At 44.5% G+C, this 13196-nt stretch overlaps 1 protein-coding gene across 1 annotated transcript in view; it reads left to right on the top strand.

The window, feature by feature from the left end:
* The window catches only part of LOC114594633 (calpain-8-like), a 40693-nt gene extending 27797 nt beyond the window's left edge, over nucleotides 1-12896 (top strand). Inside the window, exons 17-21 of the mRNA XM_028724559.2 lie at nucleotides 3367-3435; nucleotides 4951-5029; nucleotides 7895-8011; nucleotides 9085-9143; nucleotides 12706-12896. Coding sequence (XP_028580392.2) covers nucleotides 3367-3435; nucleotides 4951-5029; nucleotides 7895-8011; nucleotides 9085-9143; nucleotides 12706-12729 — 348 coding nt within the window. The 3' untranslated portion in view covers nucleotides 12730-12896. The remainder of the gene's footprint in view (nucleotides 1-3366; nucleotides 3436-4950; nucleotides 5030-7894; nucleotides 8012-9084; nucleotides 9144-12705) is intronic.
* Nucleotides 12897-13196: the final 300 nt, after the last annotated feature.

Here is a 13196-nt window from a genome sequence, read left to right as displayed (position 1 = left end):
TCCTGATGTTGCGTGCGTGAGCATCGCGCCTCCCTCCCTAAGCTGGACAGAAGCTTCCTGGGCTTTGGAAAGAAGGCACTAGGGTTTAATACTTTAATACTCTTAATTTACCAGGAAAATTTAGGGGACTAGCCTAGTTCCTCAAGTCCACTGACTGCACACCGCTGAGGTCAGGTGTGGTGAACCACTAGCCTTCCAGATGTTTCTGAACCACAAAGTTTCCCACACCTGGTTTAGATTTCGGTGAGGCAAGATGAGGCCAGAATTTAGTGGTGCCATATCTAGTTCAGGCTGGAGAGACCATAAGATCAGAACTTGAATGTTGTTGCCTATTTCAGGCTCAAAATGAGGTTTAAAGAGGAGCTGCTGCTCTAGCTCCACCTTCAGTGAAAGGAGCCTCCTCACTTAAGGGGCCCAGCCTATTTTACAGTCATCACTTTCATAGAGTGAGGGGCAAATTGAGCTTCTGAGTGTGAGTTCTCAGAGTCAGAGGTGGGCAGTGTGACCTTCTTCAGCCAGAGAGCCAGTGTGGTGTAGTGGTTAAGAGCGGTGGGCTTGTAATCTGGTGAACCGGGTTCGCGTCTCCGCTCCTCCACATGCAGCTGCTGGGTGACCTTGGGCTAGTCACACTTCTTTGAAGTCTCTCAGCCCCACTCACCTCACAGAGTGTTTGTTGTGGGGGAGGAAGGGAAAGGAGAATGTTAGCCACTTTGAGACTCTTTTGGGTAGTGATAAAGCAGGATATTAAATCCAAACTCTTCTTCTCTTCTACCTCTTGTGTTAGGGCTTCCAGGTTGGTATAAGCATCAGGCTCTGACTCTGAAGGCAGTTCCCTCTCCTACTCTGAATCCCTAGCTTGACCCTCCGAAGATGAGGATTCTTGCCTTAGCATCATGATAGGGTCACCAAGGGGTCCCTAATGTGCTCCCCCCCAGGGAGTTTTCTCATTCAGAAATAGGTAACCTCCACCTACAGCCTCAAGTGGTATGGTTTATTCTGCACTAGGGTTTCTACTACAACAGTCAATGCCTGTGGAGACCAAGCCTCAGTCAAGCCCTTCCCCTCCTCAATCACTTCTCACTCCTTACACTCTGCACAAACAGCCTATTGTCTTCTCCTTCATATTTTTCTCTGGCCTTCATTTCATTCTGTTCTGCCTGCATATCTCCCACTGTCTGTTCATTCTAGCCATGAACCCTCTCCACTTTCAAATCTCTCTTTAAATTTCTTTCATGCCAGAGACAGAGAGTGGATTTTAATAACTACTGAAAGTGGTTAAGATGGTGGGGGACCTTTTGCCCTCTGGTTTGAAAACACATTTCTTTGTTGCTCGTGGTCTTCTCTGGAACAACACAAGTACCTCTCATTAGACCAAATAATGGGGTGACTGTACACACCAAAGTCAAACATGCTTTTCTTGTACATTTTCTCTACATTTGGAAACAGTAATTCAAGAAGCAAATAAAGTATTTCCTCAGGCACCTTGGCCTCACTTTACCTGCTCTTCCACTGTCTCTGACTCCCCCCTCCATATCTCTGTTTGATGTACATTATAACCCTCTGGGCAGAGATCAGATCATGCCCCTAGCAGAACTGCCTTGTGGGTAAGAAGGACCATGGGCAGTTGTATGGATACCTCATCTCTAAACAGAGACAACTAGCTTCATGGCTAGGTTGTGAGAATGAGCACGGGGACCACAAAGTTCTTTGCACAATTAAAGAGCTGTAGACTTAAGAAATATTTCTCTGGGGTCACGGAGTGCTTCGTCACTCACCTCTGCTGCCAGCTTCCCTTCGCTCATTGTTAAGTGAGGCAGAAGCCTGCTTCTAGCAAGATGGCTGTGAGGTCAATTCTTTGCTCTAATGATGGTTCTAAGAGGCTACGGGTCATTTGCTGGCTTCTGTGATGCCAGAACTGGACACAAAGTTTTGCTTATTATGCCAGATTGTTCAACACAATATCTTTCAGCAAAAAGGGGAAAGAGAGATGATGTGCTTGGGACAGACCCACCTCTGCTGTCTAGAAGGTCACGGATACCAGATGCAACTCAGCTTTGCTGTAATCACTGGGGTCTGGATTGTACCTATGTAGCCTGTTCCTGTGCAAGCTGACTCATAAATAAGCATACATGCAGAACTTGTACCTTTTTACAAGTGCCATATCATGTTCATTTTGTACTTGCAAGGAATTGATCTCTCAGTGTGACAGCACAAAAGCTCTGGAACTCCCTGCAGGTCGCTATCTTGTTTTCAGCACCTGCAAAACTTTTTTTTTATTTAAGCAAGTCTGAGTAGATGTACAATTTTGACAGGCATTTTAACGTGCAGTTTTATTTTATTATGTGTTTCGGGGTGGAGAAGGTATGACCCATCGGGTATAGTTGGTCTCCAACTCCCATCAGCCCCAGCAAAACATAATTAGGCAGGATGAGAGTTGGGAGTTGAACAGCATCTGAAGGGCCACAGCTTCCTCACCTCTGGTTTTACTTACATTTTGATTTATTTATTTTTTGATGTTGATTTAATCAGTATTTTAAATGTCTATTTTATACAAACCACTTGGAGGTCTTGATGATTAAGTGGCATACAAATATCCTGTTAAATATAAATAAATAAATGTCTCACTCACGGGTAAGTGTGCATATAATCACAGCATAACAGTGGAGGACTTGGACTTTAAAATTTCAGCGGTGCCTTGTGTGGTGCCAAAATTTGATGTCCAACCCCACCTTCAGTTATTCATTATTGTTGCGGTACCCCCTGCGGTGCCCTCTGGGCTGAACCGGTCACACTCCCCATAATCTGCCTCTGAGCCCAATTTGTATTTCAGCAATTAATGTCCCAGTAAATATTCTGGAAGCACCTGATATTGTGGCAATGTTACAGTTAAGAAGGTGTGGACCTTATCTGTGCTTTGATGGGATAACAGGAGGAGTTGCTGATAAGTCATTGTGTTCTTTCTAAAGGAAGAATGCAGCAGAATTGTAGCAAATGGAACTTGGGCTGCTTGAAATGTGTGCAGGTTTTCAAAACAAAAGTATTTCCTAAAAAGGACTTCAAGCAGGTGGCTACTTCTTGTAGTCCAAAGCATGATCTATGTGGCCCTACGAAAATATAATAAATCACTCTGCAAAAGAGAGCCCAGGAATCTTCATCACACCCTTATCTAAGCAAACTGAAAACAGCAGGTGTGCCTCCTCTGGGTGGGTTGAAAGTGCAGGTTCATGCATCAGGTAAAGTGGCACATTTTAATGAGTCATTCATTTTTATCTAGGCCAGAAGTCCTTACTGGCTAAGAGGGAGGAGAGGGGAGGGGAGGGGAGGAGAGTTATTTGCTCCCACAGATTAGACCTTAACTTTCTGCAGAACCATGGAACTGGTACGTTGGATCTTTTGGAATTCAAGATACTTTGGATGAAGATTCAGAAATATTTGGTAAAATAGCTCTTTTCTAAATGTATTCTTTCTCTTTGATCCAGAAATGGAGCCCTGAATGCCAGAAATATGCGGGGGGGGGGTTGTGGGGGTATGGAACGTACATGCAAGGGTTCCAAGGGTAGGAAATAGTCTTATATCCCACCGATATGCCCATATTTTTAAATGCCTCTTCCCTAATTAAGCTACTAGCATGGGCATCCACTGGCATTTTTATGGGTGTGTTTATGTGAAAAATGAAAAACACTAAAAGCATGGAGCAGGCTAGTTTTTCGTAAAGAGTGAGAAGAATCGGCTCTGTACATTTTGCCTCGTATCTCAGGTTCTACAAATTCTAAAAAGCTAAAGGTCACATCTGCACTATACATTTAAAACATGACTAAGGATTCATGGGGTATCTTGGGAACTGTAGTTTGTTAAAGATGCTGGGAATTGTAGCTGTGTGAGGTTAGCACCCTTAATGAACTACAGTCATGTGACCCGATTTCTTTTTTTTTTAATGGAAGCTGGGAGTCATGGGAATAATAATAATATTAATAATTTTATTTGTACCCTGCCCATCTGACTGGGTTGTCCCAGCCACTTTGAGTGGCTTCCAACATATATAAAACATAACAAAAACCTCCCTATACAGGGCTGCCTTCAAGTGTCTTCTAAAGGCTGTATCTCCTTGATGGGAAGGCGTTCCACAGGACGGACGCCACTACCGAGAAGACCCCCTGCCTGGTTCTCTGTGTCTGCAGGCTACCTCACTTGTCAGAGGCAGATTGCCTCTGAATAACAGTTGCCGGGCAACAAAAGTAGGGAAAATGCTGTTGCCTCTGGGTTCGAAATGCACGCTTCCTTCCCCTAGGCCTCTGATTGGTCACTCTGAGAAGAGGATACTGGACTCAGTTAGGCCTTGGGCCTAATTCCTCACATTCTTAATAATTGAGAGTAGGATGGGAGAATGCTAAATGTCTTCCCACTGTTAGTTTGGCACCTGCCACACACATGAAAATGACATGAAAATTATGCTACTTATATGCAACTATATTTCTTATCGGGCCCTCGGTACTCAACATTTTGATTACTTTTGCAGTAGTGGATGAAAGTGTGAAAGAACAACTGTGGCAGAACTTCCTACTGAGTTACAGGCCAGAATAGCTTCTAATTACACAGCTAGAGCTGGATAAGAAGCCATTTGGCACCGAGAACTGTCTGTTGTTCTTTTAAAGTATTAATCTCAATAGAGTTTTATATTACAGCCTTTGCCAGAGGAAGGGGGTTATTTCTCAAAGGCCCGTTTGCCATGTGGGTGGGCAAGTTGCCAGCCCTGTGGGAGCCATTTCCCAGGGCACACAGCTTGCCATTAGTTAATTGAATTCCTCCCTCTCCTTCAGTCATTAATGCTTTCAGAGAGAGGAGGCTCCCTTGCCAGGCATGAGCAGCAGTGAATATCCTAGCCAAACTGATAGGTCTTCTAAAATTAGCCTAAAATGACAACCAACAGCCTTCCCTATTTCTTTGGCTTAGGAAATCTATAAGAAAGTGGATACTGACTTTTCCGGGACCATAGATGCACATGAAATGAGAAATGCTCTCACGGAAGCAGGTCAGTATCCAAAATGTAGAGATGGGGGAGAAATCCAAGTTTTTTTGCAATTGGAACAAGAAGCTACCTAATGTGCATTTCTTGAATCAATATATGGTGCAGAAAACAGTTCTCCTGTGAACTTTGCACTTCTCTGAATTTTGCAATGCAGTCGTCGAACCAATCACTGGGTACAAGATACATATTTTCAGGGAAAGTGTGCATAAATATGCATACCTTAGTGAAAACAACATAGAAAGGTATATTATACATGGGGAAATTGCTTGCAAAAACGTGTATATTATTCAAATCTATGTACAAGAATGCAGTGGCACCCAGGGTGGGGCAGGTTTTCCACCCCCTGATGGGCTGGGCAGCTGAGGTGTGGGTGCACCTCAGCCTCCTTCCCCATTGCCCCCATCTACCTGTCCACTAGGGACGCGGGTGGCGCTGTGGGTAAAACCTCAGTGCCTAGGACTTGCCGATCGTATGGTCGGCAGTTCGAATCCCCGCGGCGGGGTGAGCTCCCATCTTTCGGTCCCAGCTCCTGCCCACCTAGCAGTTCGAAAGCACCCCTAAGTGCAAGTAGATAAATAGGTACCGCTTTATAGCGGGAAGGTAAATGGCATTTCCGTGTGCTGCGCTGGTGCTGGCTCGCCAGAGCAGCTTCGTCACGCTGGCCACGTGACCCGGAAGTGTCTGTGGACAGCGCTGGCCCCCGGCCTCTTAAGTGAGATGGGCGCACAACCCTAGAGTCGGACACGACTGGCCCGTACGGGCAGGGGTACCTTACCTGTCCACTAGTCCAACCCACCTGCCACTGTTCCTCAGCTGCCAGGGCACTGTGCGTGTCATGGGCCCCCCTGATTGCTTTCCCTCAAAAATGTGTGCCTAGGGCCACACTCCTGCCCCCCATGCTACGACTCTGCAAGTAGGTGTATGTGGAGAAATTTGCATTAACATGCATTTCCATGAGGTTTTTTTTAAAAAGACTCAAATAAGGGAATTTGGAGAAATAAATTTAAGATGGGAAAGATAGCAAAATTTAAACTGACAGATTTTTCCATCCCTACTGTGTGCCAGTGGTCTTTTGTGTGACCTCTGAGGTACCCAATCCTCCATGTCAAGGAATCTTTTGCATCTGTCACACAGCTCAAGTGTATTGCAAATGGTCCTGGGACTTGTTCTTAGATGCCCATTCATATGAGGCACAGACTGGGCTTGTTGGGCCTCATAATTACTCTGCTTGAATTGAGAATATGACTCAGAACATCCCCAGCAGCAGTCTCCTGCAGCTGTGCTTCGACAGAGATGGCGGACAGCGTGCTGGTGATGGGGAGTCTATATTACAGGGAAACTTTCAGGAATTAGGGCCTTACAACAAAATGTTGCTGCATGGAATGCTTCTGTTTGGCACTCCTGACACTCTATTCCACCCCCATCCTCTTCCTTGATTCTCTCTCCAGCCATTGGTCACCTTTCTATGCACCCTGCACATGCTCAGCCCTCATTGGACCCCACTTGGGATATTTCCCCTCCATTTCTGGGTTTTTGGAAGGGGGAGTAGACACGCAGGTGCCAATCCCAGCTACATTAAAACCTTAATTTTTCTCTATTGATCTCTATGGGCATCTCTCATTTAAGTCCCTGAGGACATATGAAAATGTGAACCATTACGTGGCCTATCTAAACAGCGGCATAGCTGTCTCTACCTTTTTTATGTCCAGCTGTTTCTTCCTCCATCCTCTTTTCCCAGCTACGACATTGCCAGCGCAAAGACTGCAGTGGTTTCTGCAGGGGTGAGAAGGAGGCATCAGGTCACCCTCTCCAAGGTTGTACTTCTCCCTGTGCCCTTGGAAAGGAACATTCCATATTTCATGTGACAACTGGGGCATTCTCCCAGGGCGCATAGTGGGACCAGTGTCTCTTGTCATGCAGGTCATATGCATCAGCTTCACTTGGCTCCAGTCCTCCCTTCTCCCCTCACAATACCCTCTGCAAACTGAGGATAATATTTCAAGCATTTGATGAAGTGGACTGTAGTCTACAAAAGCTTATGCTACAAAGCATCTATTAATCTTTAAAGTGCCACAAGGATCTTTGTTGCTTCTGTAGGGGGTGGATGAGGATCATCTGGTCTTTGGGGGCGGGGGGCAGATTATTGCCACAATATGGGGAATTGCTGACTTTCCAGCAAATGTGTTCCTCCATTCAGGCCAGCAAACTGTGACTTCAGCCTCGGCTTAAATGAAGCTTTAAGAAATGGATAGGAAGTATATCCTATGCATGAAACTGACTCCCTGCAATGGATTTCGTTTGGCTGGAGCCCCAGGAGTGCATTAAGGCTTCACTAATTAGGTGCTTCTCTTCTGAATATAGGTCAAGGGAATTCCCATGAATTGGCATTAAAATGTGTCATTTTAGAAAATATTATGAGGGAGTGTTAGGTCTGTTACCTCTTGAGAACAATGGGGACTGGGAAGGAGAACATAATAGACCAACAAACCTGCCAGGATGGAATAGCTAATAAGACTTCATCCCTGTCTGTCTGCAGCAGTTTTGTTGTTGTTGTTGTTGTTGTTGTTGTTCATTTCATTTCTATACTGCTTTATATTTTAAAGAAAAAGATCTCAAAGCGGTTTACAACACATCAAAACATTGTATAAAACAATCCAGAATGAAACAAATGCAAGCTTCAAGGAAAATATTTCAATTCCTTCTCCAAGTGACATTTTGCTTTTGCCACATTTATTTACCTACTTAATTTATATAGCTGCCCCATAGCAGAAGTACTATAAACTGCACAAAACAGGTGCAATGAAACAGAACAATGTGGATCAACACCAAACATTGTGTTACTCATGCCTGGCTTTCCTTTCCATATAGGCTTCACTCTTAACAACAAAATCCAGCACAGTATAGCTCTCCGCTATGCTGGCAGCAAGATGACCATTGACTTTGATGGCTTCGTGGCCTGCATGATTCGCCTAGAGACTCTCTTCAGTAAGTCTTCCTGAAGTAAAAGGAGGTAGAATGACAGGAAATACTCTGGAGTGTCTCCCTTACCACCACCCCGGCTTTTCTCTAACAAGCAAAAGAGCTATCCCTATTTTTAACCTGAGCACAAACAACTGTGTGTCAAGGAAAAAGGGACCAAAATGCCTGTAATTTGCCAAATTAGGTAAGTAACCAACTACTCCCAAGCTAGTGTAAGATCCCAAAGCTTGTCAGACTCTGCTTTTGACAAAACAAATACAGGGTCTCAGATGCAGAAGACATTCTATCCCCCACAAGGTCTAATAGGATCTGCCAAAGGGATTTATTTCCAAACCTCACCCAGTGTGTGACTGCCATCTTGCTATGCAGAGAATGGTGTAGCTGCCCAAATATGCCCGTTTAGGTGCTTTCCAGACAAGGATTGCACAAGAATATACAATGACTAGATCATCTTAATTGCATTCCTCCCCATGCCCCATCTAGTGTCTCTGCTACAAGGAAACCACTTTTCCAATCTCATTTTCATTCAAGATAGTGCAGGTGCTCCATTGTGAATGGAATAGGCAATGTGACTGTGAGAATCCATAGGCACCTGCTGGATGCTATCTGTGACATCCCCAGTGACCAGCAGCTCAATTCTTCCAACTTTCATGCCTTCACTGTTTTGCCATTTTATAAGTATTTAAAATACTTTTTAAAAAACACAAAAAACAGTCTTTGGAAGCTGAGCAGTCTCTTATATACCACCTCAGCTGAAAGTACTTTAAAGTTACCAACACCATAGGAAGATGTCTCATACCAGACCACTGGCCCATCTAGCTTAGTGTTGTCTACACTGACTGGCAGTGGACCTCCAGGGTTTCAGGTGGGACATTTTCTCAGCCATACCTGAGGATAGTAGAGATTCAGTCTGGGATCTGGAACAAAGCAAACCCTTTGTCCCACAGCTGATAAAACTGAAGTAACCTGATTTGAAGAAGCCAGGTTCTCGGAATTGTGCCCCATGTCCAGGTTTTGTATTTCTCATGTACCAAATGCTACTGTTTAACTATAACACCTGCTCTTTTTTTGCCACTCAGAAATGTTTCAGATGCTAGACAAGGATAAGCATGGAGTTGTCCAGCTCTCTCTGGCTGAGGTAATGATGATTGAATTAAGCTTCTGCACAGTTGCATTATGACAGATTGGTGGCAATTAGATGCCCGAATAAAATCACCACTGCTTTTAAATCACACCTATTTATTATTATTTATAGTAGTAATGATGCAGCTAGGATACCTGTTAAAACCACAGCTCGGCGTATTAAGATGGAGAGCACATCTTAGTGGATAAGCTCACACATTATAATTCACTGACTGGAATATATTTGGATGCATGAGGTAGAATCCTGGGTAGTCTTTAGCCCCAGTAGATATTAAGATCAAGGTGGCAGTAAAGAGCCAAGTTCTAGCCCTTTTAACCATGCATTCATCTTCTTTCTGCTTTGGGAGCAATGTGTGCTCTCATTGCCACTCAACTGACAGGCACTAGCAACACACATTCAAATGCTTTGTACTAATGAAGCAAGCTTCATTGAAGGGACGCTTCCACCACCAGCCAGCTGATTGGAGCTGGGAGTGCACCTTCAGTGGAGGTCATTGTAACAACCCACCAGCTGATTGGCAGTCACACCAATCCCTTTAAAATTTGATGGATTACATGACGTCAGGTGATTGACAGTGGGTCTGTCCCACCCACCTGGCAAAGTTGGGCTGTACTGGTTGGCTCCATCTGCTAGCTCAAAGATAGGGAATCTTCTTCTGCATTCCCTTGGGGATAATTTACCAGGGCTTCATGTAACTGGTGGGCAGGCCCCAAACCATAAATGGACAGAACAACTATTTTCTTCCGTTTTTTTGTCTCTCCCTTTTCCTTTCCACCCAACGGGCTGCCAGAGTCGGGACATCCTTGCCAGAGGCCAGAACTGATTGTTTGCAAGAGTTTTCTCCTCTTATCCTTCCATTGCTTGATCTGTTCCAGCTTCTCCATCTCCTCCCCTCCTTTCTCTCTCCCGTTCCCCCTTTCCTGGCTTGAAATGAGGTCAAAGGCTGCAGGTTGCCCACACCTTTACTGGCCTAGGACCCTCCTACCTATGGGACTTCCTCTCCTGATATGCCCCATGGAGGACCTTAAGGTCCATAAATAGCAACACCCTAGATGTCCAGGGCCCTAAGGAAGTTAGATTAGCCTCAGCCAGAGCCAGGGCCTTTTCAACACTGGCTCCGCCCTGGTGGAATGCTCTGTCTCATGAGACCAGGGCCCTGCGGGCCTGTAAGACAGAGTTGTTCTGCCTGGCCTTTGGCTTAGAATCAATTTGATTCGCCCTCCTCTTTCTTTTTTCCTTTCTCTTCCTGTGAAGAAGCTGCATTTTAAAGTTTTAATGTTGTAATTTAATCTTGTTTTTTAAGTTGTATTTTAATCAACTTGTTTTTATTATTGGTTGTTAGCCCCCCTGCGCCCGGTCTTGGCTGGGGAGGGCAGGGTATAAATAATAATAATAATAATAATAATAATAATAATAATAATAATAATAATTAAACAAGCCAGGTGCTGTAAACAAGGATGAGTAGGTGAGTAATGGTCACAGCAACAGCGATGAGAGTCTGGAATGGATTCTCTGGCTTCAGCAGCTGACAAAACCCAAAACTGGAGGCCTTCATAAGCTTCAGCATGAATTTCTGCTTTCTTCTGAGCAAAAATGGCTAGAATTGGGCCCCGAGTTTTTAAAGCCAAAAACAATAATGCTGTCAGAGCTAGCATTGTCAAATTCATCAGGAAAACGTAGGTTATATATGGACAGCAATCCATTTTGTCACATAGGGAGCAGGATATAAATATATTTCTGTTATGACCACTCTGTGTTCATCTTTGTTATCCACCTTCAAAGGGAATGAGACAAAACAACTGAAAACGTGCATGGGGGAAGCAGTCCTTGCCCAGAATGAGGTGAAAATAAGTGACCTGATAGGTCTTAGCAATGATCTAGATGTTATGAGTGATGATTCTTTTCCCCCCTTATTTTGGTTAGAATACAAAAGATGTCAGGGCCTGCTGTAGTCAGAGAAAGGAACCTTGCTGTGAAACTATAATGAAAGCCACATCCACCAGAGATGTTAGGAGCATTCAGTTTTATTTAATGGCATTTGGGAAGCAGACTCTGACCTACCTTTTCTTCTGTCAGCCAGCAAGAAATTTGATGTGTTTTCATGCGATATGTCTCCTACCCAGCTCCCAATCTAGTGGGATTATTCACCCTAGGTGAAATGCCCACAACTGTCACTGTTCTGTAGCTCAGAGATTTCCAGGCTTGCTAATCTATTTTGGACCCTCACTGCCACTGCCACTGCCACTGCCACTGCCACCCTGTTCCTGTAATTTCCTGGGTCTGCGGGTGTGCAGAAGGTTGATTCTGGCCAGAAAAATGTAGAATGGGGCTTTGGGTGATCCTTCCAAGTGCCATGCATCTGGTGTGGCAGGGCATGTGCATCATGCACTTCAAGTGAGTAACATGAAGCTTGGGGGAATTGTGGAAAAGATCTAAGCTACACTGGCAGGAGGTTGAATCACATGGGTCTCTAGGTACCAATGAGGCCTGTTACATGCCTCCCAATATGGACTCAACTGCTCAGAAGTTCCCATATATCAAACCAGACCTGTTCCATCTAGCTCAATATTGTCTGCATTGACTGATGGCAGTTTCCCCAGGGTTTTGGACAGAGGAATTTACCTGCCCTACCTGGAGATCCTAGGGATTGAGCTTGGGCCCTTCTGTATGCAAAGCATTCTGTTCTAATGGAGGCTGATTCATTGGGGCAAATGGGGAAATGCCCCCCTACCTCAGTTTGCCAGCCCACACCTGCCTGCCTTCTTACTTAAAACCAGTCTAGGGCAGGGCTGGATTTAGGTTTGATGAGGCCCTAAGCTACTGAAGGTAATGGGGCCCTTTATATGTCCAGCTGCCCTTTGTCAACAACAAATTGCCGTTGTTTTTTGTGTTGAATATATGCTATATAGTAATTTTGGGGAGCAGGCTAGCAGGCAGGGCCCATTACTTACATCATAGAAGCCTACACAACACAAAACACTGCTGTTTTGTGTAGGTTTTATTTTATTTGTTTTTTATCTTATATTTTGAAAAAAAATAATCCAGGTTTTTTCCCTTTAAATTTTTTGGGGCCCCCCCAAGAGAGTGGGGCCCTAAGCAATAGCTTGTTTAGCTTATACGTAAATCTGGCACTGGTCTAGGGGCTGGCACTGGGTGTCAGCTTCTTCTTCCTTAGTCTGAGTTTTGCCATTACAGAACTCAGTAGGGAGGAAGATGGGGTGAAAACCAGAATTAGTTGGCTGTGCTTGTCATTTGCTCTTACTCCACCTGCTGTTGTCTCCCTGCCTTACACATCACCACCAGTGAGTATTCACCACCATGAGTATTCATCTGCTTTGTCCCTGAGCGATGACCTTTCCACGGATTAAGTGGTACAGCCAAAATGGTTCCCCTCAGAATCAGGACTACTGACTCTTGTTTGCAGACTCTTAGATCCCATAATGCAGCAGCAGCTCTACCAAGATGGAACCATAGAAAACTTTGGGGAAGCTTTGAACATGTCCAAACAGATGCCCTAAGTAAGTTCTAACAGTTATGTTCTCTCTTTCTCTCCCAGTGGCTGTGCTGCACATTGGTTTAAGACGGCGTTTTGCAAGTCATTTGAGAGCTCCACAACTAGCACTTCTACAGATAAGCTCCTACAAAGCAGTTGAAAGATATGAAGAAGGAAATCAATTTCTGCGCTTGGCAATACTTTTTGATGTAAACAGGTCATTCAGAAAAATAAACACATCTATTTGGAAACAATGAATTGCTATCATTCCCTCTGTTTCTGATGTTCAGATTGTGGGTGCTATTGCCTAGGTAGCCAAACTGGCTGCACCCTCACACAAGAGGGAGTTAGCCTAATGAACAGAAGGACTGACTTACTATAAGTAACTGAATACATGCACATGACCCATTTAAGGAACCCCTATCATAAGACCCGAGTCTGAAATTACCTTACTTTCCCCACAGCTTGGGAAAACCCCAAAGTCTGTAGTAGTAGAAAGAATCTTTTGGGGATAAACTCTAATCCCCCCCCCAAAACACACATCTCAATGAAGA

Source organism: Podarcis muralis, chromosome 3 (genome assembly GCF_964188315.1).
Source record: "Podarcis muralis chromosome 3, rPodMur119.hap1.1, whole genome shotgun sequence".
NCBI classification, from domain to species: Eukaryota; Metazoa; Chordata; class Lepidosauria; order Squamata; family Lacertidae; genus Podarcis; species Podarcis muralis.
Note: the sequence above shows the minus strand (reverse complement) of the source record. Positions and strands in the feature narration are given on the sequence as shown.